Source organism: Prorops nasuta, unplaced genomic scaffold (assembly GCF_024137725.1).
Source record: "Prorops nasuta isolate Cenicafe-Biocafe unplaced genomic scaffold, Cenicafe_Pnas_1.2 PNAS00020, whole genome shotgun sequence".
In the NCBI taxonomy this organism is placed as follows: Eukaryota; Metazoa; Arthropoda; class Insecta; order Hymenoptera; family Bethylidae; genus Prorops; species Prorops nasuta.
This window is the reverse complement of record NW_027116817.1, coordinates 106,470-134,311: the sequence shown is the minus strand read 5'-3', so window position 1 is coordinate 134,311 and position 27,842 is coordinate 106,470. Positions and strand designations below refer to the sequence as shown.

At 32.5% G+C, this 27,842-nt stretch overlaps 3 protein-coding genes across 3 annotated transcripts; 2 read left to right on the top strand and 1 right to left on the bottom strand.

Moving 5' to 3' along the window:
- Positions 1 to 754: 754 nt before the first annotated feature.
- Positions 755 to 2,788, bottom strand: LOC136780733 (uncharacterized). Its single transcript, XM_066739287.1, has one exon. The coding sequence runs from the start codon at positions 2,786 to 2,788 to the stop codon at positions 755 to 757; it is 2,034 nt and encodes a 677-aa protein (XP_066595384.1).
- Positions 2,789 to 8,489: 5,701 nt separating this feature from the next.
- Positions 8,490 to 11,262, top strand: LOC136780732 (uncharacterized). The gene is made up of 7 exons (XM_066739286.1): positions 8,490 to 8,559; positions 9,044 to 9,192; positions 9,493 to 9,782; positions 9,852 to 10,102; positions 10,186 to 10,542; positions 10,696 to 10,826; positions 10,933 to 11,262. Exons 1-7 carry the CDS (start codon positions 8,490 to 8,492, stop codon positions 11,260 to 11,262), a joined length of 1,578 nt encoding a protein of 525 aa, XP_066595383.1.
- Positions 11,263 to 11,272: 10 nt separating this feature from the next.
- LOC136780731 (uncharacterized) lies at positions 11,273 to 13,315 on the top strand. Its single transcript, XM_066739285.1, has 3 exons — positions 11,273 to 11,338; positions 11,429 to 11,771; positions 11,820 to 13,315. The coding sequence occupies exons 1-3, from the start codon at positions 11,273 to 11,275 to the stop codon at positions 13,313 to 13,315; spliced, it is 1,905 nt and encodes a 634-aa protein (XP_066595382.1).
- The last annotated feature ends 14,527 nt before the right edge of the window (positions 13,316 to 27,842 follow it).

The following is a 27,842-nucleotide window of genomic DNA, read 5'->3' as shown; positions in this document are numbered from 1 at the left end:
GATAACAATTTTCAAACGGACAGCAACAAGAATTATTTATTTTATGTTGATGATCTGTTTTAAGGTGTATATGAAAGTTATCATTTACAATCTTCATTTTGCAGTAGGAACAAGGAATTGTACTTTCTAAACTCATTGTTCTTTTAATAATTATAATATCATTACTTTCTTTATAAATGAAATTCAAAACTTAAATTAAATGTATAGTATGAGATAAAATAGTTAGGTATCGAACGTATTTACTTTATATTATCTCATACTATGAAACCTAAAATGTTACAACGAAAGTTTTACAATGAACAGCCGAAGGAAAAATATTAAACCCTTGAAAGGACCCCGCACTAATCATATGGAAAATCGGTCCCGGTCAAATAAATTGGTTTTTACATATGTTGTAGCTTATTACCTACTGAACAAAAGATGTAAAGGGTACAAAGCTCAATAATGGATAGTCATCGAGTTATAACCAATCAAACATGTAAAATTCGGGCTGCCGAATAATCAAATCTCGGAAGGTATTGATTTTTTTGAAAAATGTTTTAAACAAAAATAGTAGGGTTTTACAAAATTTGTTAATTAGTGATATTATTTAAGAATTTTGAAGAAACTTGAAAAGCTCCGTGAACAAAAATTTTTGTCTTACAGCAGAGATAAGGACCCTACGGTTCGTCACTTCCGTAGTATTTTTTGACTCCAAACCCTCTCTGCTGTGTGTTTATATGTGTGGTAATATAATAAAGGATATTATTGTTTATTACTCATTATTTGGATCCTGCTGTGGTGGTCTCTGAGCAGCATCTAATATTGTGTTCAATAATGATGAAGAGGGATAGCGAATATTGGGCTGGTGTCGTGCATATCCTAAGTACCACAACACGCTAGCTACATGTGCACATGTACCCACAGTCCGTGCGCCTGACTTACAGGTACAGTAATAACCCAAAATCGCATCCCTCTCATTATCTATATTATCTGCATCTCTTATGTCGTAAGCTATAAATATTTGATGTTTTGTAGCATTACGGAATCGTGAAAACACTCGCACCCTTATGAAACCTTGTTCATCAAACAACGAATCCAATTGAAATTCTTCTTGTGCATCACGCTGCATCTTATCTTGAATATAAGATCTTGCTAGACGAACCTGAAATGTGCCAATAGTCAAATCTCGTAAATATTCTAACGTTAGGCGTGGAAAGTCACGTAATTGCCCTTCATGTAAATGTATCCATTGTGCATTTCTATAACACATTCTTTCTACTTCAACTCGCGCTTGAATAATATTAACCTCTCTAGATTTATCAAGAAGTTCTCTCGCTAATTCTGCATTAGCTTCTGTCATTAAAATTAAAGGATTATATCTATTAATTATAGCACCTGCAATGTTATAAAAGTCGCCTAAGTGATGAAGTTGAGGCATTATAATTATATGATCAAAGAACTTGAACAGAGATTTGATATGTCCATTTCTAGCTTCAATTATCCACCTTGTTTTTGTCACCAATCGAGACTCATTAGCTTCTTGAGTGCATAATTGTTTCTGTTGAGGTTCAAGAAAAGCTGGCATTTTATGCTCAATGCCTAATTCGCGAAGTAATAGCTGAGCATCTCGATATCCACGATCCAATATAAAAATGTCACCATCATGAAACCATCCTCTCATATTGTCCGCATCACGTTGAAATTCATTATTTAATATTCGAGCATCATTGTTACGTGAATCGGAAAAGTAAGGACCCTGTATAGCCAGTATATACCCATCTGGAGCAACTATAAGAGAAGGTTTTATCAGATGTCGACCTTTTTGCATTGAGTATGTTTGTCGCAAAACACGAAAGTTGCTACTTTTATGAGTATAAGAATAAGTACCGTCAATATAAGCAATTACTTTCGGAATAGTTGGCTCAGAATTATATAATTCGTTTGCAAAAGGTGTTACATGTCTCATTATATACTCTTCTCGAGTTATAGCTTGAAAGCCAATATTATCAGGGACGAATCTGTTTACTAAAGACTGCCGATCTTTGGAAATCGCTAAACTCACTGCTTGTCTAGACGAATACTGAAACAGTACTTTCAGAAATTCATCAGACAGTCCTTGTCGCAGCTTGCATAGAAAAATTAAAAGATCTTTTTTAGTAACGTTTCTGATACCTTGTTCTTCGAATATAGGATCGCAATATGTATACAATTCTTGAAACTGTTGTTTTGTAATGGGTGCTATACATTTAAATTCATCCTCTGTAAAACTATTTTCGTTTTCATAGCGATTATTATTACTTGCTATATTACGAAGAGCTTCTAAGAAAACTTGCAGTTGCTGACCTTTTATTACATATGGTCTATAAATAAATCGCAAACCTGGCAGCAGTGACTGTAAAATAAATCCGCGATCATCTAAGTGTTTGTCACAACAATAAACGTGTTCAGGAATATAAATATTTTTCAAAACATAGACATTTACCCTGGATTCTAACGACAATCGTCTAATATTTACAATAGCATTGCAAAATAAACAAGAATTATTTCGGGTTTGAGTAATGACGTTGAGTCGTAGGCACGTCGGATCAAGTTCTATCTGTTCTATTTCATGTATAATAGATATATTGCAATTAAAACATAATCGGCTTTCATTGTCTATGTCAATGGGCTCCTTACCCAGTCCAGTTCGTCTAAACACAGCGATTTGTTTTTTAATTGCATCATTATCGCCATTAATTCGTACCATTTGTCGAGCTTGAAAAGCACGATCGCAAACACAGCAATGTATTCGATGTCTGTAAGCCATGATAATATTTTATTATCGAATTGCGTAGAAATATCAGATATCCGATATCAATAATATCAATATCGAACGTAGTAACGTCAGAAAGTAATAGCATACGACAGCAATAACGCTAGAATAGATACGCTTAGTAATGACAAAGTCTGCGCTAGCAATATAAACCAATATGATTTCTTACAGATTGCAGATAGAACACTAAATCGCCCGCGGTGTAGCAGTGGGGATAAGTCGCCTGGCGGCTCTAACTGTAGGAATAGAACGCTCTACACATAACTTTACGCTCATAACCAGAGATGGTAAATCGTGTATATTGATTCTCAAGAAGTTTTAGTAGGAAAAAGGTTCATCAAAAATATTTTGAAAACGTCTCGAATTTAGCTACACGAATATAATAAAAAATAACCGTTTTTGTGGAAGATTTCGGTTCACGGAGTTCTTCAAGGTTCTTCAAAATTCTTAAATAATATCACTAATTAACAATTTTGTAAAACCCTACTATTTTTGTTTAAAACATTTTTCAAAAAAATCAATACCTTCCGAGATTTGATTATTCGGCAGCCCGAATTTTACATGTTTGATTGGTTATAACTCGATAACTATCCATTATTGAGCTTTGTACCCTTTACATCTTTTGTTCAGTAGGTAATAAGCTACAACATATGTAAAAACCAATTTATTTGACCGGGACCGATTTTCCATATGATTAGTGCGGGGTCCTTTACTGATTTCACATGCATAGTATTACGGTGAATTATAAGAATGTTGAGACAAGTTAAACCTTTCTTCTTCTTCACAGTTTTTATTCTATTCTAACTTGAAGTACAATACTTTCATTAAAGAATTGTTTTTCATATTCATCCAGTATCACAATGGTATATACTTTCCCCACAACTGCTACTTATTTCGATAATACGAGTTATATACTATTTACCAAAAACATAACGCATAGTAATGAGTTTACCAATTTTCGTAGCAAAACCATAAACAGATTAGGAAACAAAATGAAATGTCGTATCTTAAACTAATCACAAAATCAAATTAAAAAAGAAAAACGTTTATATTACGTGACAATTTTTTCCTCAGCTATTATTTCTACTGTCGCTTTTTCAAATAAAAAAAAAGTGATAATAAAAAGGGGTATAGGGAAAGTTAGGATAAAAGGAAAGGAAGTGGAAGAGGAAAAGGAATGGAAAGGAAGAGGAAAAGGAATGGGAAGGGAGAGGAAAAGGAATGTGAAGGGAGAGGAAAAGGAAAGGGAAGGGAAAGGAAAAGGAATGGGAAGGGAGAGGAAAGGGATGGGAAGGGAGAGGAAAGGAATGCGAAGGGAGAGGAAAGGAATGGGAATGGAGAGGAAAGGAATGGGAAAGGATGAGGAAAAGGAATATTAATGCAGAGGAAAATAAATTGAAATTAGAGAGATGACGTTATAGGAGATACAAGAAATTCTACGAACTTTTAAGTATCACAAATTTCTAAAACAAAAATTATACTGCCTCCTGACACTTCCAATGCTACTTATGGCTTTGAGACGAATTAAAATATAACTTTATAATAAAAACTTAAAATTTGAAGACCAATAAAATTATTATCAATCTATACACAGCCTTTTGCTTAAGAAAAATCAACGTTTTATATGTGCTAAGCTACTGATTTAAATCAGTAATCAACTCTTGAATTTGAGAAATATATTTGTCATATGGTGTAGAAATTTTGTATAGATATAACTGAATGAGCAGCCAAATGTGCTCGCTCTCAGGCGGATATTTCAGATTTAATACTTGGAATATTTTAAAGCACACGTTGAATGCTTCGAGCAAAGAAGAACATTGATATAAAATGTCATCTAAACTTACAAAGATAGTTAAGATTTCTCCCAAAGAAGGTCCAACAACTATTAAGAATGGCTGTACTGATAACTGTAGGCCTCTCATGAAGTTTCTTCCACTTTCTTCTTGTTTTAACGTAATATCTCCAGGATTCTGCAAATGAATAATTAAGTGAAATACGTATAAGTCATTTTCATCATTGATCGTACCAAATAGTAACAATTCTTCATACTTGTAAAAAGTTTCTATTTATTCAACAAATTTTATATTTAATTATAATTGAACATTATAATAATTAAATATAAAAATAATACTCGTCATTAATATTAATTATCAGGGATATTTTATTGGTAAAAAGATTTTAATCAGGATAAAACAGCCTAATGTTTATAAATTAGTAAATTTTGTAACTTACAATTATATGTAGTATAATGCTATCTTTGCATTCGACGATGGATGGTTTCCAGTGTTTTGCTATACCTCTTATACGTCCTTTGGGTGGCAGTAATATTGCGAGGAGGAGAAACTGGCATACTACTTTCGAATCTAAATAGGAAAATTATTTCTTATCATCACACAATACATATTTGAAATAATTTTAGTTAATTTATTTTATTTATATATATAAACTATGTAAATTGATGTAATTGAAAAATTGCATTTGACAGAAAAAAAAATTTGTTCACCTTCATTTATATCTTTTAAATTTAGCATATCATATAGAGCAGCAGCATTGGTGTCCTTACTCTTAAATGGCCGAAGACGCAGACCATCATTAAAAAATTTTTCCCATATATCTTTCGTTACTTCAATATCAGTTACAGACATTGACTTGAATCTTCTTCAATTAAATGTACACTTCTTGATTGTTTCAGTATTGGCCATTCTTTAATTATACCTGCTATATTATTATCAGTAAGATTGTCCAGCTCTTTACGTCTCAATGAAAATGATTCCTTCCATTTTATTTGCACTTCATTCCAAGGATCAATATTTTGGCTTAGCCACTCTTTGTATTTTATTACTTCGTCTGGAACTTTTTGCAAAATTATATAAAACAATCATAAAAAATTTATCATATAAAACCTTAGTCAATTTCAATATTAGTTAACATTTAATTTTAAGTATATTGCCATACTATATAATTTTATTTGAACATATATTTTAGAAAATAAACAAATCGTTTCTTACCTATCTGACTACTGTTTATTGCATCAGAATCTGAATTATTAATATCATTGTTTTCTTTGTCATCTATATTCAATTTGTTTAAATTATATAGGGCGTTCCTATATTTACTGACCAATTTCCCTCTACTAATAATTGATTTGTTGTTACTGGAACGACGTTTAGTAATGGCAGGTACATAATATGTATGAATATTCTCTGTAGGATAAATGTCAATAATGTTTTTGCCATCAAGAGAAAATCCTCCTTGCTCAACCTAAAACAAATTGAAATATATATTATAACGCGCGGAAAGGAATTCCGGGTTAAAATAAGTACTAAACACACGGCCAAAATCCAAGGGCACAATCTTTATTTATCACTATCAAAAATCTCGGGGGGAGAGGCCTCCCGCGATGTCCTGGCACACTTATTATACGCGCACAATGATTTCATTAACACTACTCAAGGGAAAACTAGGGAAAAGCAAAAGGGGGAAGGGAATGGGGCAAGGAAAATTCTCCGGCGGCCCCGACGATGACGTCCGGCGATCCCACGACGTCCGCCCCGGAAAACTCCACAAAACTTTGTAATAATGATGGCTGGGGCCTGCGATATTGAAATTCGGCGTATTTCAATATTCCCAGCGACGACCCAGCTCTCTATTAAATCCACGTACTGATGCTCCAAGAGTAGAACAAGGTGTAGTCCGAATTGACATTTATTCCGTTGTTCTATCAATTATTCCCCTCATTCCGGGGTGTCAATTCGGCATAGTTGCGATCGGGACCCAGGGACCAATCATTGATTAGGTATGGATCCGCGATCCATAATCCTCGCCGTACCGGCTAATTACTCCTATGCTTCATAGGCTATCTGGCTGGCTAGCTCCTGCGTGAGAATCCTGCGTGATCGTCCTTAGCAGCAGACGACACCATGGCTTCGTGGTTAGGCAACGGGGCGATGCGGTGCGGGGTCGGCGACGATGGGTCGGTCGTGGCGCGGGCAGGGGAGAACGCAGCTAGGCGCGCGAGGCGTCAGCGCGGTAAGGAGAGGGGACGGGACTCGCGGCTAGGCGCTCGCGGCGCGAAGCGCGGTAAGGGGGAGGATAGAGCGACGCGTAAACATACGCGGACGGAACAATGGGTGCGAGGGAGATAGACTTATGTGGATCGGGTATGGGCTAGAAAAGGATAAAGGGACAACAGTTTTCAAGTTCTTGTTGGAACAGGGAAATCGGTCTTATAAGCTACTAATAAAATTTATCATTGGGAATATAATATGTAATTCTAAATAAACTACAACCTAGAAACATTCGCTCAATCCTCAATCATACCATTTCCTAAAAACATTCACTCTCCTTCCGTGGATGGCAATTACAATATCCCTTAGGCGGGTAACTACACGCAGAAAAAAAAATGGTTGATTTTACCGTTTTTTGTGGGTTGCTTTAAAATTAGTTAATTCAACTGTTAAATAGTACAATCAACTAAATTGATTATCATAATACAGTAAATTCAACTACATATCATGTTAATCCAAACAAATAAGTATATACTTGTTTATTACATGCATCGCGATAATATATTTTGTTTACACAACAAAGAATTAGTAAATTGAATTAAATTATTGGTTGAAAATGAACAAAATGAGTAATTGAAATTAAACATTAAATCAACTACAAATTTCGTTTATTCAACTAGTAAGTTCTTTTAAATTAACAAAATATTACATCATTTCCCTAAGTTATAACTCTTTCAATTAATGGCACATTTGCTTGAATTGAATTGATATTGGTATGTCAAATCAAAAAAATGCGTAATTAAATTTAAGTAAAGTTAGGTCGAATGAAACAAATGTCATTTGGAAAGTGAACCTTACTTTCTTATATGTTATCTAAAATCAATTGAAAAATTTGTTGCAAGAAATCATAAAATAATTAAAAAAAATGAAGTTAGAGTCAAAGTTAGACAACTAATAGTTTATGTGAAACCTACTTATGTTTAATTTAACTGCAGTAAATTAAACATATATTTAGTTAATGTGACTAAATATACTATTAATTGTTTTTAAGAATAGTTGTTATTTCTTTTAAGCAATTTGAATAAGTTCTTTTAAATCAAAATTTGTTTGAAGAAACACTATTGGTAATGTTAAACTAACAAGCTATTATTTTACATCAATAAATTGATTTAATTGTTTTAAACTATAATTGTGTTACTTTAAACTAATAAATAATTATATCTATTACATATATAAATCAAACACCTTGTTGATTTTACTAAGAAATTATTTACCTTAAACAAAAGTAAGTTTTGTCTATACTCGAATAAAAATGTGTAAATATAAATAAATATAGGGGTGATTTCTTTTAATAAATCAACGTCAATTCTCAAAACATAAAGATCTAATAAAAAAATCTTTTTACTAAAAATACTAAGATTAGAAATATTGACTCCTATAGCATCTCAGTCAATGCAAAAATTCAAACGCCCGCGCTTCACCAGTTTCATAAAATAACAAATGAACGCTAGTAGCGTAACGTGACGCCTGTCGCCCAACGACAGTTATGCAGATGTGGTAGTGCAAACCGTTCTTGGCCGTGCAGCGTTCCATACAGTGTGTTGTATAGACCCCGTAAACTCGTGAATTCTATTACTTTACGTGTACTATCTCAGTAACCTTCGGATTAATTGTCGATAGTGTGCAGCATGGAAAATAATTATTGCTCTACAATTTTGCAGAACTGGAATTTATCCGAACTAAACACCCGATTTACAGGTAAGCTTAATGAAATCAAAATATAAATTTCGTAAGATTAACCGTACTTTTTAGCATGTTTTTTCGTCCAGTATTTAACTTTTCATGTTAATAATATAATAAATTTTTAAATATTTAGTTAATCCATGTATTAGCATCCCTCTTCACTGTGTATCATTTTTTCTAGTTTTTTTATGTAACTTCTCGTCATTCTAAGTATTCTTTCATGTCACTTGGACTTTGTTTACATAACAGCAGCTTTACTGTATCGTCACAGTTGAACACGGTGATTTTGTTTGCTCTTTTCTGCCTTTCAATTTTTCATACAGATATATATGTCTATATATATATATATATATATATATATATATAAGAGGTATCACAGACAAAGCCAGTATCAATGTTTTGAAAATCTCTCTCTCTCTTTCCTCTATCTTCTATTCTCTATTCTTGTAGTGTGTGCGCGTATTTTGAATAATAATTTTAAATCAAACAATATTTACAGAAAATTGTATAGACCAAGATGCATTGCAAAAATTAACCCCTCAAATTATAAAAGAGTTGATACCAGAAATTGGCTTAAGAACTAAATTTTTAATGAAATGGCAGCAAATGTTTCCAATTGAGTCTTCCAATAAAGAAAATGTTATATTGGTAATATCTTCATTAAATTTTATAGGTTTATATTTGAAAAGTTTATTTATGAGGGTAAAACATTCATTTTTCTATGCAACTATAAGGAATAGCAATCTTTTAGCTTAATACCTTTTTCAATCTAAATTTAGAATAGAGTTTCGTAAAAGTGTAATCCTAAAAATTGCTGTTTTCTTATAAGGCTGTGGAATTATTTTAAACAAATATTTTATTAATTTTATTGAAACAATTCAAGATTGAGACTTATTTTGTATTAAATAATTGTTTTTCAACTGTACTTATGTACATTATTATTTATAGGATACAAATAAGGATACAAATTTAGATGATACCTTATCTGAAATTTCCGATAAATCTGAAGAAAATCGTTCACTTAGGTCAAACAGACCTGTTTTGGAAAGGCAAAATTGTTTCGTGGGTGAAGATATGTACAAAAGATTAACCCGACCTAATATCAAAGAATTATTAAAAAAAACAAGCGAAGGACGTATAATTCTTTCATATTATAAAACCAATAAAATTTTAGACAGAAAAACACGAAATATATTAGTTGAGACAGTGATATCTACCATCATTAATGATTTGCAAGGGTAAACAAATATTTTAAATATGTATTTAAAATTTTTCTTGTATGTTTTATTTCAAATGATTTTTTTTAGGCGTTTGAAAAATTCTGATTTCCAGCAATTAGCTCGAGAAATAATTACACTCTTTCCAACAGAAAATCCAGATACATATTATATTGCTCCTATTCCAAAGAAATTATCTAAAACTAAGAAATCAGTTACAGCACGTGGCAAGCTCGTAGACAAATACAGAAATAAACTAAGAAAATACAAAGTTCTTAGTGGTGAAACTGAAGAATCTGGGACATTTAACGATGCAAGCATCAACGAAGAAGAGTTGGAATGTAAGATTATAAATTATATTTCTTATTTGTATAAACCTTACCAATTATCATACATTTAATTATTATTATCATTGTATTTTTAGGCGATAATGTAAATAGAGAGGTCGAGGAGAGTATATTTTGGTTAAAGAAAAATCAAGCTCCATGGGAGCTAGTTTTAAAACATTGGAATACAACGAAAAGTTTTCGTCAAAAAAAAATTAGAAATTCTGAAAATGCTAAGATTAACGATATCATTGAAGAATGGAATATACTTCGTCATCCCAACGGCTATCAGCTCGTGTCAGAAGATTTCAACTTTTTAAAATTATCTGTTAATGAAATCGATGCTGCATGCTGGAATACATTTTTCAAAAAGATTGAAAAATTATGTGCCATAGATGCAAGGGATAAAGCAGTTGGTAACTTGAAAGATTTACTAGAATCAAACTTATCAGAAGGTACGAAAAGCAGTTAATTTCTTATAAAAATAGATGTACACATATTTGTATATACTCGATTTGCTCCAACATTTCTGTATTAATTCATAAATTTAATGTTTTAATTCTGTAGTATATCAACTATATAATTTACATATATCTATTGATTTTTAGATTGCAGAATAGCGATTGAGTTATTAACCCTACCACACTTAGTTCCTCCAAAAGGACGTATTCGAATAAAGAAAGGACAGTGGAAGCCTTCTATTCAAGAGTGTAAAGACAGCATTATTTTACATGCTAAGGTATGAGCTTCTTTTAATTGAAAAATCGAAATATTATCTACACGTTGCATTCAGAATATACATATTCAGTTATTTGTAGGTAATTAAGGTGTAATTCTAATTTCAGAACTTAGGTAACATTAATCACTTGCAAGAAATGAGGATAAATGCACTCTATGAGATTGGATTATCAGTTCAACCATATATAATAGTAGTAGGTGCTACTTTGGACACATTGAAATCGTTTTACGTATGCATTGACGCCATATTATATAAAGTCCCAAGTATGATAATAGCACTTGATGTATGTTTTAAAACATTTTTTGCTTTCGATGCTTCTTATCCTGTTGCAAGCGAACACATATGGTTAATAATTCAACGTTGTTTATATAAATGCAATACAGTGAATGATAACAAATTACCATATATTGCAAGTATTCTACATCATTTTCTGTAAAGCTTAAGATATGTATACTTGTCCTTCATGCGAACAATGTTTTTCATCTATAAAATTGCACATAGCACATTTGAAAGTATGTCATACATTGCAAAAATATGCCGAATTTCGATGCAGACAAAAATCATGCTTTCGTTCTTTTTCGAATATTTATTCATATAAACAGCACTTAATAAGGAAACATAATGAAAGTGATAAGATTGTTGTATATAAGAAGAACACAGTTTTAAGTGAAGATACATTATTTATGACGAATAAAAATGTTCAAACTAATATGATTGATAACTTGTCAAATCAAAGTTTACAGAAATTAACTGATTGTACTCCACTGACTTTTATTGCAAACTTGGAAGTTAGTGTGTCTAATTTTATATCAAAACTTTGCAATTATAATTCTCTAAACCGAAAAATGGTTATTGAAATTGTTAAAGAGGTTGATAAGTTATATTCTGCTAACATTTTGGAGTACTTACAAAAATGTGTGACAGCTAATATAATCGATGAGAAATGTAAGTCCGAGATAATTAAATTATATTCTGTTGCACAACATGTTTTAGATAACTTTAAAACAGAGCATAAAGTTATTAAATATCTTCAAGAGCGTAGACATTTCATTAAACCGCGACCAATTTATGTAGAATCTTCACTGCAACCTAGAAATATAAATGGAGAAACAGAAATGCGTATTGCTTCATCAATAATACAGGTGATGCCATTACATGAGATATTAAAAAAATTTTTGGAGTTACCTAACGTGTTTAAATCAATTAAACAGTATATTGAGAATGTTAAAAACAGTGATATACTTGTTTCTTCTATGCAAGGTGCTTTATGGAAAAAGATAGAACAAAGATTTGAGGGAAAGACTGTGCTACCACTAATTATTTATTTCGACGACTTAGAAATAAATAACCCTTTAGGGTCTCATCGTTCTGTCAATAAACTGGGTGTGGTGTACTGTACTCTCGGTTGTCTCCCTACAGCATACTCCAGTTTGCTTGAAAATATATTTACACTCCAAATTCATAAGACTAAAGATCATTGCAAAATAGGTAACCAACGTACTTTTGCAAATGTGATCGATGAAATTATTAGTTTGGAAACTAAAGGTCTTGTGATTACAGTGGATAATACTGAATATAAACTGTATTTTTCTCTGTTATCTATAATAGGAGACAATTTAGGTATACACGATATTTGTGGGTTCAATAAAAGCTTCAAATCTTCATATTCGTGTCGAGCTTGTCTAGTTGATTCTGAACAATTATTTACATTAACTTATGAAAAAGTAGAAATTTTAAGAAACGTGGAAAATTATACTTCCCATGCATTTTCACGATCTCATGGAATAAAGGAAGAATGTTGCTTTAATAGAATACCAAGTTTTCATGTGATTAGCAATCTTACATTTGATATTATGCATGATCTATATGAGGGTATATGTCGCTATGAATTAGGTCAAATTTTAAATGGATTACTCAACATAGATAAACTATTTACTCTCGAAACCTTAAATAGCCGAGTTCGCTATTTCAATTATGGTATTAAAATCAACTTGCCACCTCCGTTAACAGCAGATTCAATAAAAAAACAATATATTATTTATTCGGCATCAGAGATGCAATCTATTATTAAATATTTAAGTTTGATTATAGGAGATTTAATTCCAGAAAACAAAAAATTTTGGAAGCTTTACATACTTTTAAGAAAAATGATTTGTTTAATTATGCGTAATTTCGTTGCAGAAGAGGATTTGATAGAATTAAGTTTAATCATAAAGGAACATCATGCTCTATATATTCAATTATTTGAAGCAAAATTAAAGCCGAAACATCACTATCTTCTTCATTACCCGAATGTTATACGAAGACTTGGTCCGTTAATATACTTTTCTAGCATGCGTTTTGAAGCTAAGCATAAGGAGCTAAAGACTTATTCCAAAATTATAGCATCACGTGTGAATGCTCCATATACATTGGCATTTAAGCAACAATTAAAATTGAGTCATAGATTTTCGAGTGGCTATGGTTTTGGAGATCGTATTAATTCATAGCCTGAAATCTGCCTCAATTGGAATTTGTTAAACTCATTGCAAATTGAAGAAAACTTTCTAAAAAATTTACATGAATTTACTGCTGTTTCTCAAGTGAAAGTTAATGAAACTATTTATAAGCCTAAAATGATTATTTCAACACAATTGAATTTTAAAACTCCTTCTTTCACACAAATAGAATATATTTTTGTTAAACATAAAGAAGTACAATTTCTTAGTATTATGTTATCAACGCTCCGTTTTTCAGAACATTTACATGCTTTTCAAATAAAATATACGGATCGTTATATATGCGTAAAGCAAGCGGAATTAATACATTTTAAGCCATGTGCAGTTCATATTATAGATGAAGAATATTACGTTCCTTGCATTTAGCTTTATATTAGAATATGATTTATAATATTTATTATATCAATAAGTAGTTCTACAAAACATGTTTAGTAATAATTGTCGAAAATTGCAAAACACAATAGTGTCTCTATTAAGGTCACTGTTAAAATAGAAGTTTAATTTTCCCTTTATATATATATATATATATATATATATATAATTATTGAAGTGATACTTATTATAGTCACTATACGTATGTTCTGCATTACTTGATACTAAATTTGTACGTGATACAGAAAAAGCTTATGTTACACCTTAATGATTTAATAAGAAAAATTTGTATTTTTGTTAAATTCTAATTTTATTTCCTCTGTACACATTAAAAGGCTATGATAATAAAGGCTTATTATTTACTATTTTTCCTTTGTAATTAATTCAATTAACTGAAAGTTTATTCATTTACAAATAAACATGCAAACTATTCATATTAGTTTAAGGAAATATGTAGGTAGTTGAATTAAAGAAATGTATAGTCATCGATTTGCTATATGTTTATATACTTTTGGGATTTAGTATAACTACAAAGGATTTCACGTCAAAAGAAAATTTATTTCTTTCAACAAATTATTTGTTTTATAAATTATAATTCGTAATATTACCGCTAGGTGATGTAGCTCTGCTGCAGTTTCTCGCTACTTGTTTTAATGTCATGCATTTCTATATATAAAAGAAGTTTGACTTTACACGGCGTAGGTGCAGCAGCAGCAGCAGCAGTAGCAGTTTTATCATGTCATTGTTCATTATTCTTTCAATGTCTTTCAGGTTGATAATTACAAATTTCTCATATCTCTATGTCAACTGTAAAACGTGTTTGTGTCTTTCAATGTATGTATTTCCTTCATATGTAAATGTTACTAGGACTGATGTTACTTAAAGAACGGGGTAAAGCAAATCAAGACTGTATATAAATATGAATTCAAAAAATGTGTTAAAGCTCTTTATTCATCTTTTAAAATTTTAATGATTATTTTGTTTAGTCACAAATATATTTTGTTAAATCAAACTCATCAGTTTATTAAAACAACTAATTTTAAATTAAAAATAAAATCATGTATAAATGTTTCAATTGAACCCCTTATTTAGATGATACTGATAAGCATTTATTTTAACAAAAATTTACGGTTTAAGTAAGTAGTTTTACTAGTTAATTCAACAAAATCATATGATTGTTGAATGATTTCATCAAATAATTACTGTACTCCCATAAAATAATTGGAGGTTTAAATTAAATGAACATATGCCTCATAGAAATATTTTTTCGCTTAATTCCAACAAATTTTTAATTGCTACAATGTAATTCATTGTTGTATCTATTAAAGAAATAATTGAATTAAATATTTATGTTTTAGGAGCATAAACAGGTTTGCTTCCTTCAAACAATTAAATAGTCTCTTTAAACATTTCTTTAATTAATCCAATTCAACAAAAATTCCTTGCAACAACAAGCTTATTTCATTTCCATTAATACAATGTTCATTTAATTTAATGTATGTTTCAAGAAAGTATTTATTTGTTTAAAACTATTAATTTTTTGTTCAATAAAATACTTTCTCTGTTGGTTTAACTATAATACTTTGTTCTATGAAACTCATAATTTCTTGGAGTAGCAAACATTTCGTTTCCCCACCTGCGAACGCACAATTTGTTAAATTAAAATAATATTCAATTATTTCAACCACTTTTTTTTCTGCGTATACATTACCATTACACGGAAGGTTCATCTATACTCACTCACTCACTCACAAGCATACTCAAGGGGACGGGAGGCACTAAGGGGGAGACCTGAGAAGAACTAAAAAATGTGTACATTTCTGTAACGTGATTTCACCACGTTACAATATATATATATATATATAATGCTTGACATCACAAGTAATGAATACATTTTTAAAACTGCCTACTTTATCCTTATTTTTAAAGCATCCGTTATAACAATATCCACTAGAATATTCCTCAGTCTGGATGTTAAAATTTTGGTTCTTTTGTAATTCTTGATAATAGCTGCACCTTTTACACTTTTGTGCAAAATATTGTGGACAGAAATTGGTTACTTCAAAAATTCTGTTTCTTCAATAAAACAATTTTGTCTTATTAACTGCTGCTGAGCAATTACAGCTATATCATCCTCACTTGAGTTACCTTCATCGATGCCTTCAATATTCTGTAAATAAAATACATTTTATACGCAATATATAGCAAATTTTAAAAATTTCTTTTTTGCGTACTAAATATTTTGTATAAGTCTAATAGATCTTACATACCTTTGAGCTTGCTATTGATGAAGATGCATTTACTATTTCCTTTGTGGCAGATATATGTGGATATGTTTCCTCCCAATATTTTTCAAATAAAACTCTTTGTCCAATTTTTGAAATCAGCTCCTTAATGGTCGCTTTATTTAAACACTTGAATGCAGCATCATTTATTTCCTGTTCTGTAAAAAAACTGATTTTTAGTAATAAGAGTGAGGCCTGCGTACTCTCCTACGTTGTATCCCATACTAGTTTTTTACTGCGTTTAGTCTCCTAACAATTGAATAATACAAATAAATTTGTATTTACCTTCAAATAATGGAATCAATTCCTTTAAATTCCAATCGGTTAGCACATTTTTAGTAAATGTATCCATTTTCAGTGTCTATATTAATTACAGTATATTCAACAATCTGTAAGAAATCAAATGCCTTTAATACCTAGCACAATTAATATGGGCTCATATATGGCACAAATTTCAATAATCAATTTCATTAGAATTCATTTTAGTATATAAAACATCTACAGATAATTAGATTATATATGTTCAATTACCTTTTAGATAGGATGAATAATTGATGCTCTTGGAAAGAGTTCCTTTAACTTTCCTCCTGCTACACACAATCGGCTGATGCAAGTACACTGAACGAAATAGGGCTACTGCGGGTAGCGTCTTAATTGTTAAAGTTGCATGGATAGAACTTTACACACACACTAACCTTTCGAATAATATTATTGGTTACTTGCAAACATCGTCCAATATACCTTGTCCAATGAAATTGTTGCTTCTTTCTATGAAAGGAATAATCTATCGACGCAAAATAACACAAGCACTGAACAAAACAGTGAGCCAGTAGAAAGGCACATTTTTTTCGATAAGCATAAGAAACATGTAAACAAGATATACTTGGGCATAGCATGTAAAGCAAACTCTGATCGTTATTTACTTAAAAGAAACCATACATATAAAAAGTAATAGACGGCTAAAGAAATTATTACATTCGCTTAACTATTTCTGCAAAAATGCGCAATAAAATAATTTATTCAAATAAATTTTATTTTAATTACTTTACATTTAAGTAAAGTGAATTAAATTTCTTAGAATTCAAATAACATTTATTTTCGATGTGTAAAATATAACGGAGAAAAATCGATTTAGAAAATGAAATGGCCAAACTTATTGCTGTATAAAATATGGTAGTGCTTCGAAGACGGTATAGACATGTTTAAACCTACTTTTATGCACTTGCCGTCGAGACATTACCGTGTCTTTTGATCTTACGCTTATTGGTAAATATTGTTACTTGCATCTAACAATCTTTTCCTTCGTACTATTATCCATAAGCAGTACTCTACAGCAAATGAATTTATTTGAATTTAAAAATTCTGTTTGAGTCAAATAAATTTTCTTCATTTTAAATCATTCAAAATATTGATAAAAATCATAATTTCTTTAATATTTACTTATTTTGATCTAAAGAAATTCTTTCTTTAAATAAATTTTAAATTAAATCTATGCAATAGTTGTTCGGAAACTGTGGGATATTATGGAAAATATTATTTTCCGTTGAAGTAAATATTTGCTTCATTATATAATTTTACGTATTTGGAATGAGCTTGTAATATTTAGGATATTATGTAAATAGCCTTAATAATAATTTACTTATAGGTAAGAAAAATATAATTATTTAAGAACGTTTTTAATTGATTGATATTGGCACTGTTTTGAAACAAGAGACTTACTCGTTCGAAGCGAAATAAAAGAAGTCCATTAAATGGAGTAACTAGTCCAATTAAATATAAAGAAATCTTTACTCATACCAAATTATAAAAATTGAATCTAAGGAAATTATAATTTTAGTTTTAATAGTTGAATAATTGTTAACAATAAAGAAATTAGCGTTTCCATTAAAATGATATAATTTCAATTCAATCAACACGAAATATTGCAATACAAGTAAATTGAAATATTTAAAATAAACAAATTCAACATTTATATAGAAAACATAGATTTGTTATATCAATGAATCATTTATTCATTTCTAAAACAGGAATTTTGATACCTAAATCTGAACAGATATTTAATTCACTCTAATGAATAAAAATTTTGCCACATTTAAAGATTATATTCGACACGAAAAATTCAGTTTGTTCTAAATAGATAATAGAAATTTTTGAAATAAAGAGCAGGATGATAACAATTTAAAAAAAGTATAGCTTAAATTGGAGGAATAATTTTTCATTGTTACTGATCAAACGTTCATTTCATTCGAACGAAAATTCATTTCTTATTAAAAGAATATAAATTTATACCAAGAAAATGTAACATTTCATTTTTAAATATTCTACTTTCTTAAACGAAGGAATTAAAATGGTTGAATTAAAAAGCATAATGATGACAATTCAAACAAAGGATAACTTCAATTAGAGTGATAAAATGACATTGGTATCGATTAAAATTTCATTTTATTTGAACGAAAAATCATTCCAGTTAAAAGAATATCATTAGCATCCATGAAGATACTACTCTATAATTACAAGGCATCTATTTGATTCTGATGATTGCAATGTTGCCTCTATTTGACGAAGTATTATTGTCCAAAAATAAGGATCGATTGATTTTTGGACGATAATATTTCTTGAACACGAGGCAAGATCGCATGGATCGGAAGCAAATAGATGGCTTACAATTAAGGAGCGTTATTTTCACGATGCAAGATGATTATCTTTTAACTGGAATAAATATTCGTTCAAATGAAGTGAACGTTTAATCGGTACCAATGTCATATTATTTCTCAAACTGAAGTTGTCCTTTATTTGATTTGACATCGTTATGCCTTTTAATTCAACCATTTCAATTCCTTCGTTTAAGAAAGTAGAATATTTAAAAATGAAATAATATATTTTCTTGGTATAAATTTATATTCTTTTAATAAGAAATAAATTTTCGTTCGAATGAAATGAACGTTTGATCAGTAACAATGAAACATTATTCCTCCAATTTAAGCAGTAGTGGTAGCTAGGGGGTTCCTGTGACACGGTGGTGAGGGGAGTGCGGGTGTGCGGGGGGAAGTGTCTTGGTTTTTCCTGTGACACGGTGGTGAGGGGAGTGCGGGTGTGCGGGGGGAAGTGTCTTGGGTTTTCCTGTGACACGGGGGTGAGGGGAGTGCGGGTGTGCGGGGGAAGTGTCTTGGGTTCCTGTGACATTGGGGTGAGGGGGGTGCGGGTGTGCGGGGGGAAGTGTCTTCTTAAGAGCTAGGGTTTATTGGGTGATGAGGAGGGTGCGGGTGTGTGGAGGAAATGCTTTGGCTATGGGGAGTGAGAGAGAGAGAGAGAGAGATCCCTCTCACCCTCTCTTTCTCTCTTAGAGTCTCTCACCCCTCTCCCATCAGCCTAGGGCCCGGATGGTTAATTATCCTACGGGTCCACTAGTTCTCTAAGGCTTACCCCCTCTCCCATGTCACTAGGGTCCGGATGGTTAGTTATCCTACGGGTCCACTAGTTCCCTAAGGGTTACCCCTCTCCCATCACCCTAGGGCCCGGATGGTTAGTTATCTTGACAGTTACCCAGAGAACTTTTTTTTGTATTTTAGTTGGTGGAGGAAAAAGTTTCTTTTTTCTCCACTAGGTAGCGATCACGAAAATTACTGGGGCAGCTACACCGCTAGGGGTCCTAAGCATCTTACGGACTGCCATTTTTGATTTCTTAGTCCTGCCCTCGGAGGGTCTTTTCTCCCTCCACATACTTATCCTAGACCCTCCCACTATTTTCCTACTATGGACCCGCCATTTAACTTGATTTCACATTTAACCATTTTTCTTCCCTCTCAACCTACCTCTACACCATTGAAGGGTCTTTTTCCCTCCACATACCCATTCTATTCCCTCCTACTATTTTCCTCCTTGGGTCCTTCTTTTAATTTCACATTATACCTTTCTTGAACCTTGGGTACAGATTCCTTTTTTCTTATACAAGCTGTCGATAAATATAAAGTGAAAAAATATGCAGTATCAAGTGATTATTAATTTAGCGTATAGACAGAATTCTCCAGTAATTCATATAATTACAAGAATAATAGATGAAATTATGCAAAATTTATCACAAGCGGTAAATGAAGAAACAATCGAGACGCATGGAATGGAGTATGAAAATAGTAAGTTATTATGAATGAGATTGCATCATACATTTTTCTAAAATCTGATGATTTTTTACAGTAACACGCTGTATACAACTGTTGATGAGAGGTATCAGAATGATTGAGATAGAGGCAGGGATAATTCCGCAGGAAGATGAGGAGGAGCAGGAGGAGGAGGAGGATGAGGAGGAGACAACGATGGAGGTAGCAAGGGCAGAAGAATAGCTTGATATTTTAAAATATTATATGTTAAAACTCTTTTTAGTTATATATATATATATATATATATATATATATATATTGAATAAAAGTATTATATGTTAAATCTTTTGAATATTGAATAAAAATTACTGTAAGCATATTATAAATGAATAGATTATTCATTACATCTTCCTGTAAGCATGCTCTACATGTCACATAGTTAACAGACATTATTTTTCCTTTTGCGAAACAATGGGGAGTGAAATTCTAGGGACCACCCAATGTTCCTCCTATGAGCTTTCCCAGGGCTCTCTAAAACTGACCCGATACCTTCTGCCCATATTTTACCCTCTCAACCAGTCTCTAGCTATTTTTTTTTTCGAGACTTTTCTCACAAACAGGTCAGATAAATGAGCCCACGTGCTAAACAGAGTCACAGTTGTGAAGTAAGATTGTCAAGAAGCCATTGATGCGCTCGATACTTTCTGACCATATTTTACCCTCTAAACCAGCCTCTAGCTATTTTTTCGTGACTTTTCCTCCCTCAAGCAGACCAGACAAATCATTCAGCCTCTAGCTATTTTTTTCTCAAGACTTTTCTCACAAGCAGAGCAGACAAATGATCCCACGTGCTAAACAGAGTCACAGTGTGACGTAAGATTGTCGAAAAGCAATTGATGCGCTCGTAAATTTTAAGCTGCACTCAGGATATGTCCTTAAGATGCTAGTATTCCCAACCCAAGTAATAATGGACGTATATTTCACGACTCGTTTCTAAATAATGAAAAGTTTATATTTTAAACTGTCATTACTTTATCTGAGGAACGTGACTATCTGCACCATCTAGTACGTGTTATGACACGTTTGAATTAAATATATTTGTTTTAGATGACGGTTATTTGATCTGAAGAACGTATATCTCACGACTTGCTTTTAAACAATGAAAAGTTTATATTCTAGACTGATGTCACTTTATATAAGGAACGTGTATATAATTAAATGGATTTATTTATTTTAATTAACAACTACTTGATCTAAAGAATACATGTATCAACAGGTTTAAAATAATGAATTCTCTTTGAAATCTACAATCATGAGTGAGTAACCCATCAAAAATGTCGTTCGCCTGCAACAGTCCCTCCACTCTCAATTTCCTATAAGCGTGTATATCTTATCCCTTCCTACGATATTATTCAAAGCCACCCAAGTTTCGTTTGCCTGCAACACTTCCCCTACTCTCAATTTCCAAGTGTGTATATCTTATTCCCTCCTAGGATATTATTCAAAATCACCCACGCTAGCAATTAGGAAATTTCATTCAGTCTCGATTAGAAGCGTGAAGCAGTCGAAAGTTCAAGTCTGTAACGCTGCAGTCATAATATTTTATTGTGGTGTAATAGCAGTATTGAAGCTTCAAGCAGTGCAAAGTACCAGTTTCACGTTGCAGATAGAATATTTTTTTATTGTCACGTAATTGTCGTAGATAATCTTTAGAAGGTAAGAATTATTTTTTCTTTTTTACGTTATTCTCTATTCTTAATATTATTTTATTATTATAGAAATGGATTTAACTAAGATTAATGAACTCGCAACTGTAGAACCAAAAACTTTTATAAAACTGAATACTTTGGAGATTGGGGGGTCATACGGAATAACTGAATTATCGAAAATTAAAACCAAATATGGGGAGAGAATAATAGCAAAGCTGCTTACGAAGGAATGGTTCTTCTTGCCTGCGAGGATGATGGCATTACTGGAAAAACCAGAACAATTCAAGAATTTTCAAGATGCAGCTTCAAATCAAATATTAACATTCACGTATCATGGTGGAAATTACAATAATATGACATTTGCAATTGTTAGTCAAATTTCAAAAGATTAATTTAGAAAACATTTGTAAGGAATAATTTAAACACAAATAAATGATTATTATATCTTATTTATTATTTTTTTCCTTCATTATAATGATAAGCTTAACTATAGTCTATTAGCGATTAACATACATTTCTAACTATTAGCGATTAACTTACATTACTAACTATTAACGATTAACTTACATTTCTAACAATACTTGTAAGCGGGTTATATTCAACAATTTTATCATGTATAATTAAACAATACGCAGTAGTATTACTTGCAATATTTTTAGAACAATCGATCTCTATTTTAACGTCAACTGTGCCAGATTTAATAGATTCGTTTTGATGCGAACAATCAATGACAAAGAGAGGGCCATATTCTAAGAAATTGTTGTAATCAAGCATTGATTTCGACGGTTTTTCTCCAGCATAATAGGATTGGATAAATTTAACATACATATCATATAGTACAGAAAATCGTGATTTTTCAGTATCAGTATCAAGTCGATCATACGGATAAAATTCAGAATTAAGATAGACTTTAATATCACGAACAAAACTATCATCGAAGTCAAGCACCTTCATATGCTGCGTATTCTTCTTATTTGTTCTAAATGCTAGAATAACGTATCGAGGCTTCTCCAATTGTGTTGCAGCTTTTACAGCCCACGTATGCCTCTGTGTTTCTGGTAGAAGCGGGTATTCGTAGAGTTCCCAGGATCGAAAAGCCATGGTGAGGCTTTTGTTTTGGTCGATAATACGTAGAAATTGAAGTTTTGTGTATTCATTCAATGATATATGAGGAATTCTCCATTGCACTTTTTGAACATCAATTTTGGAGTCGGTGATTTTCGTTGAAGAATATATCGAATTCGTATCATTACGCGCTCGAATGAGAACGAGCTCATGACGTGCATTTATTATGACTCTTCTATAGTCTTCACAAAAACCCAACAGCATTTTCAGTGGTACGCAAAAATTAAAATATTTCGTAGGCTTATAATCTGATAGAAACCATCCTGAATGGTGTAGACTCGTACTCTCCTCCCCAGTCAGAGAAATGAGATTCTTCATGGAACTAGTAATACCCACATTCTTACTGCGGTCAATCTCAATACCATTCAATTCATAGCGAATTTCATCGAACAAGAATGCCATGGAATTGCAGTCAAGTCCCACTGTATCTTGAACTGTTGCACCCTGAGCACGAGTGCCCTCGATTAATTTTCCCTCTATGTATAGGTAACTCTCACATGGTAGAAGAATTAAATCTTGCTGTTGTATTGGAATTCGAATTTCGTCACTATTTCCCAATGATGCATTTGCATACGGATTGTAAGCATGTATTTCCATTTTAGTAATGCGATTGTCGTACACAGGTTGTGCGGTTACGTCCAACAGGTCCATTTTTATTTCTGACCTTGAAACCCAGTGATTGAAGAAAGGTTATATTTTTTCTTGTTAGCGGTCTTCTAACGTAATCCCCACCCAATGTATCTGCTCCTGCAGCAACTGTTGGACTGATGATAGGCTCATCTGGTATCGGTGATTTATAAGTATTCTTGTAAATTAGCATTTTCTAATGTGTAATCGAATTGTAATTTCTTCCCCACCGAAATTTACTAGACGGTTTTCCTGATCGAGAATGCGCAAAGTAAGACGGTCAATTACTTTCACAATGACTGGCAAGTAAATGACGTTTTTCGGTGTTTCCGAGATTTTATAGCCTGGTGGCACGCTTGGAAAAAATTCATGTATAACATGTTGAGGTTTGCCGTTTGTATATGCACCAGCAGTAATATTACATTCAATTCGTAAAATATTCACCCTTATAATGTTTACGGGCTGGTCTGATTCGGCTAGAGTGTTCGGCTGAATAATTCGATCTGACGAAAAACCCAATAAAGAGCCTATATTATTAGGTTTTGTAAAATCGATCAGATATTTACACTTTATTTCACTTTTCAACGTATTATTATTAGCACGTAGAATAATGACATCTTCATTATCCGCCTCATGCATCAATGTACGTAAAAGATCATTTATAGCACTCAATTCATAACAACCTGTAGGTATAGTCAGATCTTCAGTATCGTAGTAAAACTTATTGTTCGACTCATCAACATTAGCGATTGAATTGAAGCTCTGAAAGTCTACGAGACCAAGTTCATATTGCTCCTCCCGAAGATTGATCGGTGGGAAAAAATCTGCCTCTAATATGGACTCGCGGTCAGACAGCGTAACCGTTAAAGACATTGTTCACGTAGAAACTTGACACACAACTGACCGCATATGCTTGTATCATACGATTGATATTGATCGTGGTTGTAGTAGATTATAGCAGAAGGACCAAAATAATCTAAAAGTTCAATTGGAGGTTTCAAATTTCCAAAGGAGTCGAAATACTTTACGTAATTATTACGTTTAACGTAGGCAACCCAATGTGTACCAGAACCTTTATCTTCATCAAGATTCACGATTGCACACTCATTGCATAGTACGGTTTGCGGTAGAGATGTGCGCATAAAAACTCCTCGAAAATGTGGTATATCCTGACATGCATGTAATAATTGAATATTACTAGTAGCTCCAGATTTCGGGAGGTTGCTTATTTTTTTTTTTTTGCGAGGTTTTTTTCCTCCTTTTCAAACCCTCTCCCCTTCGTCCGTAAGGGGTTAGGTATAAACCATGTCCACGCCTGCCTTCTATTACACGATTGTGACGCTGTATCTCTTCCAATTGTCTCTTGGATGCTTTCGCATCGTTTACAGCTTTTGTTATACCTGCTGCGCCCCCAGCTAATGCGCCCACTGCACTCAACAGTGGGAGCAGAGGTAATAAACCCCCCCGTTTTTTTTTTGAGTAAATTGCTTTTTCCTCAATAAACCTCCTCGTTTCTTCGGTACACGAATTTTTCTTTTCTTCATGCTTCTTCCATGCACTTGTAGGCCTAAGCCAAGTTTTCGTTTTACATTCATGGATGCCCAGACTGCTGCTGCAGCTGCTCGTTCACGTAAAGATGAGTCACTAGCAGTGATACGTTTTCGTGCACGCTGTGCAAGAACTTTATCAGCCTGGTGACGTGGTGGCAGATCCTTATATATTGAATATGCGATATCGTGTTCACGACAGGCTTCGTCTAGAGGATTTATACCAGGATCACCACGTGCTAACCGTTCTCGAAGTCGAGTACCTGGTCCGCAATAATTGTAGCCAGGTATGTGTACTTCGAACGGTAATTTATTCAGTATTTTATTGAAAAAAGTTCCACAACCGTAGCTTACCATGTGGAACTTTCTTTCTGTTTCTCACACAGAGTTTGCTGACAAGCCCAGCAATCTTTTATTGAAGGGAGCGGTCCATCAATGTGATCTGTATTAGGTAGATTATGATGTTTAAAACACCAGCGATATTGTTGTACTTCAGGATCTGCACGAATATGTTCAGGCAATTTATTCCAAACCTCTTGAATACTACGCGGAAAGTACTTTAAAAGTAAAATTTTCGGTATGTATTCAAACTGCTCAGCGGTTAATACCTCCAAACTTGACACATCTAACACTAATAACGGCATGATGAGAACTGATCAAACAATTCATTTCATTCCTATAAATAGGTTGTATGACCACAGAGTTTTCAGTCATGGACTTCGTAAAGCAGCCGCTCGGTATTCGTGTTTCTAATATAGATTACCGAACAACCGATAAATGCATGAGACGTCACGGACCTCTACTCCCATCAACCATACGCTGTATAGTTTGTGGCCCTTCAAATTGTGGAAAAACAAATGTATTGCTGAGCCTTATAGAAAGCCCTCAGGGTGTGAGATTTGAAAACCTATACGTTTATTCAAAATCGTTGCAGCAACCAAAATATCGATACTTGGAGCGACTATTATCGGACAATGAAGAAATTAGTTATTTCCAATTTTCTAATAATAGTGAGGTTATAAAAGTAGCTGAAGCACTACCAAATTCAATTTTCATATTTGATGATGTTGCAACCGATAAGCAAGACAATATAAGAGACTACTTCTCCATGGGTAGACATTCTAAGATTGATTGCTTTTATCTTTGTCAGACTTATGCAAGGATACCAAAACATCTAATACGTGATAATGCAAATTTTTTAATTATTTTTAAACAAGATGGAACTAACCTAAAACATATATATAACGAACATGTAAATACAGATATGGCGTTTGAAAAATTTTATGAATTGTGTTCAAATTGTTGGAAGCGTGATTATGGATTTTTAGTAATTGATAAAGACAGTGCAATGCAAAATGGACGATATCGAAAGGGTTTCAATAAATATGCTGTGATTAAAGAGTGATGTTAATGGTCAAAAATGTTAGTTTAACCTTGAACGTTGAACAAGTCTATATATTGAATAGAGAATAGCTTTACAAAATGAAGGAGAAAAAGCTTCTAAAGAAGATTGCTGAGGCAAGTGAAGTAATTCGTCAAAAATATCGCGCACTCAAATCAGACAGAGTAATGATGGAAGACAGTTTAAATGAAACTTTTAAACCAATAGTTGAACCATTAAAGAAGCTCACCGAAAATAATCAAGCAATTTTCGTTGCACCGAAACATGAGATGAAAATGGAACCTATAAAGAGATCTCTCTCACACGAGGAATCTTTCATAATTCCGATGAAACGAAGAAAGTCTTATCTCACATCGACTCCACAGCGGAAAGATTTCATACGCAGCTCCAGAATTAACGTTCAAGGTCATTCATCGGATGATGAGCAGGAATATCCACAGTCGCACGAAACACAGTACCTTTCTCTGGAAGATGATGAAGAGGAGGAGGAGGAGGAGGGGGAGGGGGAGGAGGAGGAGGAGAAGGTGAAGAAGAATAATGAATATGGCACGCAAGATTTAGCGAGACAAATAGAATTACCTGTGCATACATCCATCGAGGATGTAAAAGATGCTAATCGAAGTACGATAAAGTCTGGTTCAATTGCATCCAAATATATAGAATTGTTGACGAATAATGCTAAGGATAAAATTGACAGTAATTTTGGAGTTAAGTTAGATAAAGTGACGAATAAAATGTGGCTTGCGAAATGTGCTTTTAATGTTGATGATTACAGTAATTTTATTATTATCGATAAGGAGTATTATCCTGGCACGAAAGGTCTATTTGAATTGATCTTCATGAAAGAACCTGAAGATTATACTAAAGATGATTTAGACACATATAAAAGTATTCTTTCTCAAACTAATGTGCACAGAGCAGATAACATTAGTACAGGAAAGCTTCGTGGGAATAAGGGACATAAATGGAAGAAAATAATTAGTGAATTATTTCCACCGAAGACAAAACTTGTACAAGGCAAGGGATATATGCGTGTTAATAATAATCCCGTGAGCTATGTACATTGGAACGATCCAAACGAACTGGTCGAGCGATTAAAACTATTAATTGCATCATCTGCTGCTGGTCATACGAATCACCATAATGAGATACAGTCAATAATTGAGGAGCTCCATGAAGAAGGTATCATCTTATAAAAGAGATTGCAGTTTCAAGATTTTCTCAGTTCAACGTACTACTTCACTATGACAATAAATAAATTTGGAGCTGGTTTCAATACTGGTAAAGTGAGAAATTATTTTCACAAAATTGATGATGATACGTTAAAGTTTGATAAATATAAGAATGCATTTAATGC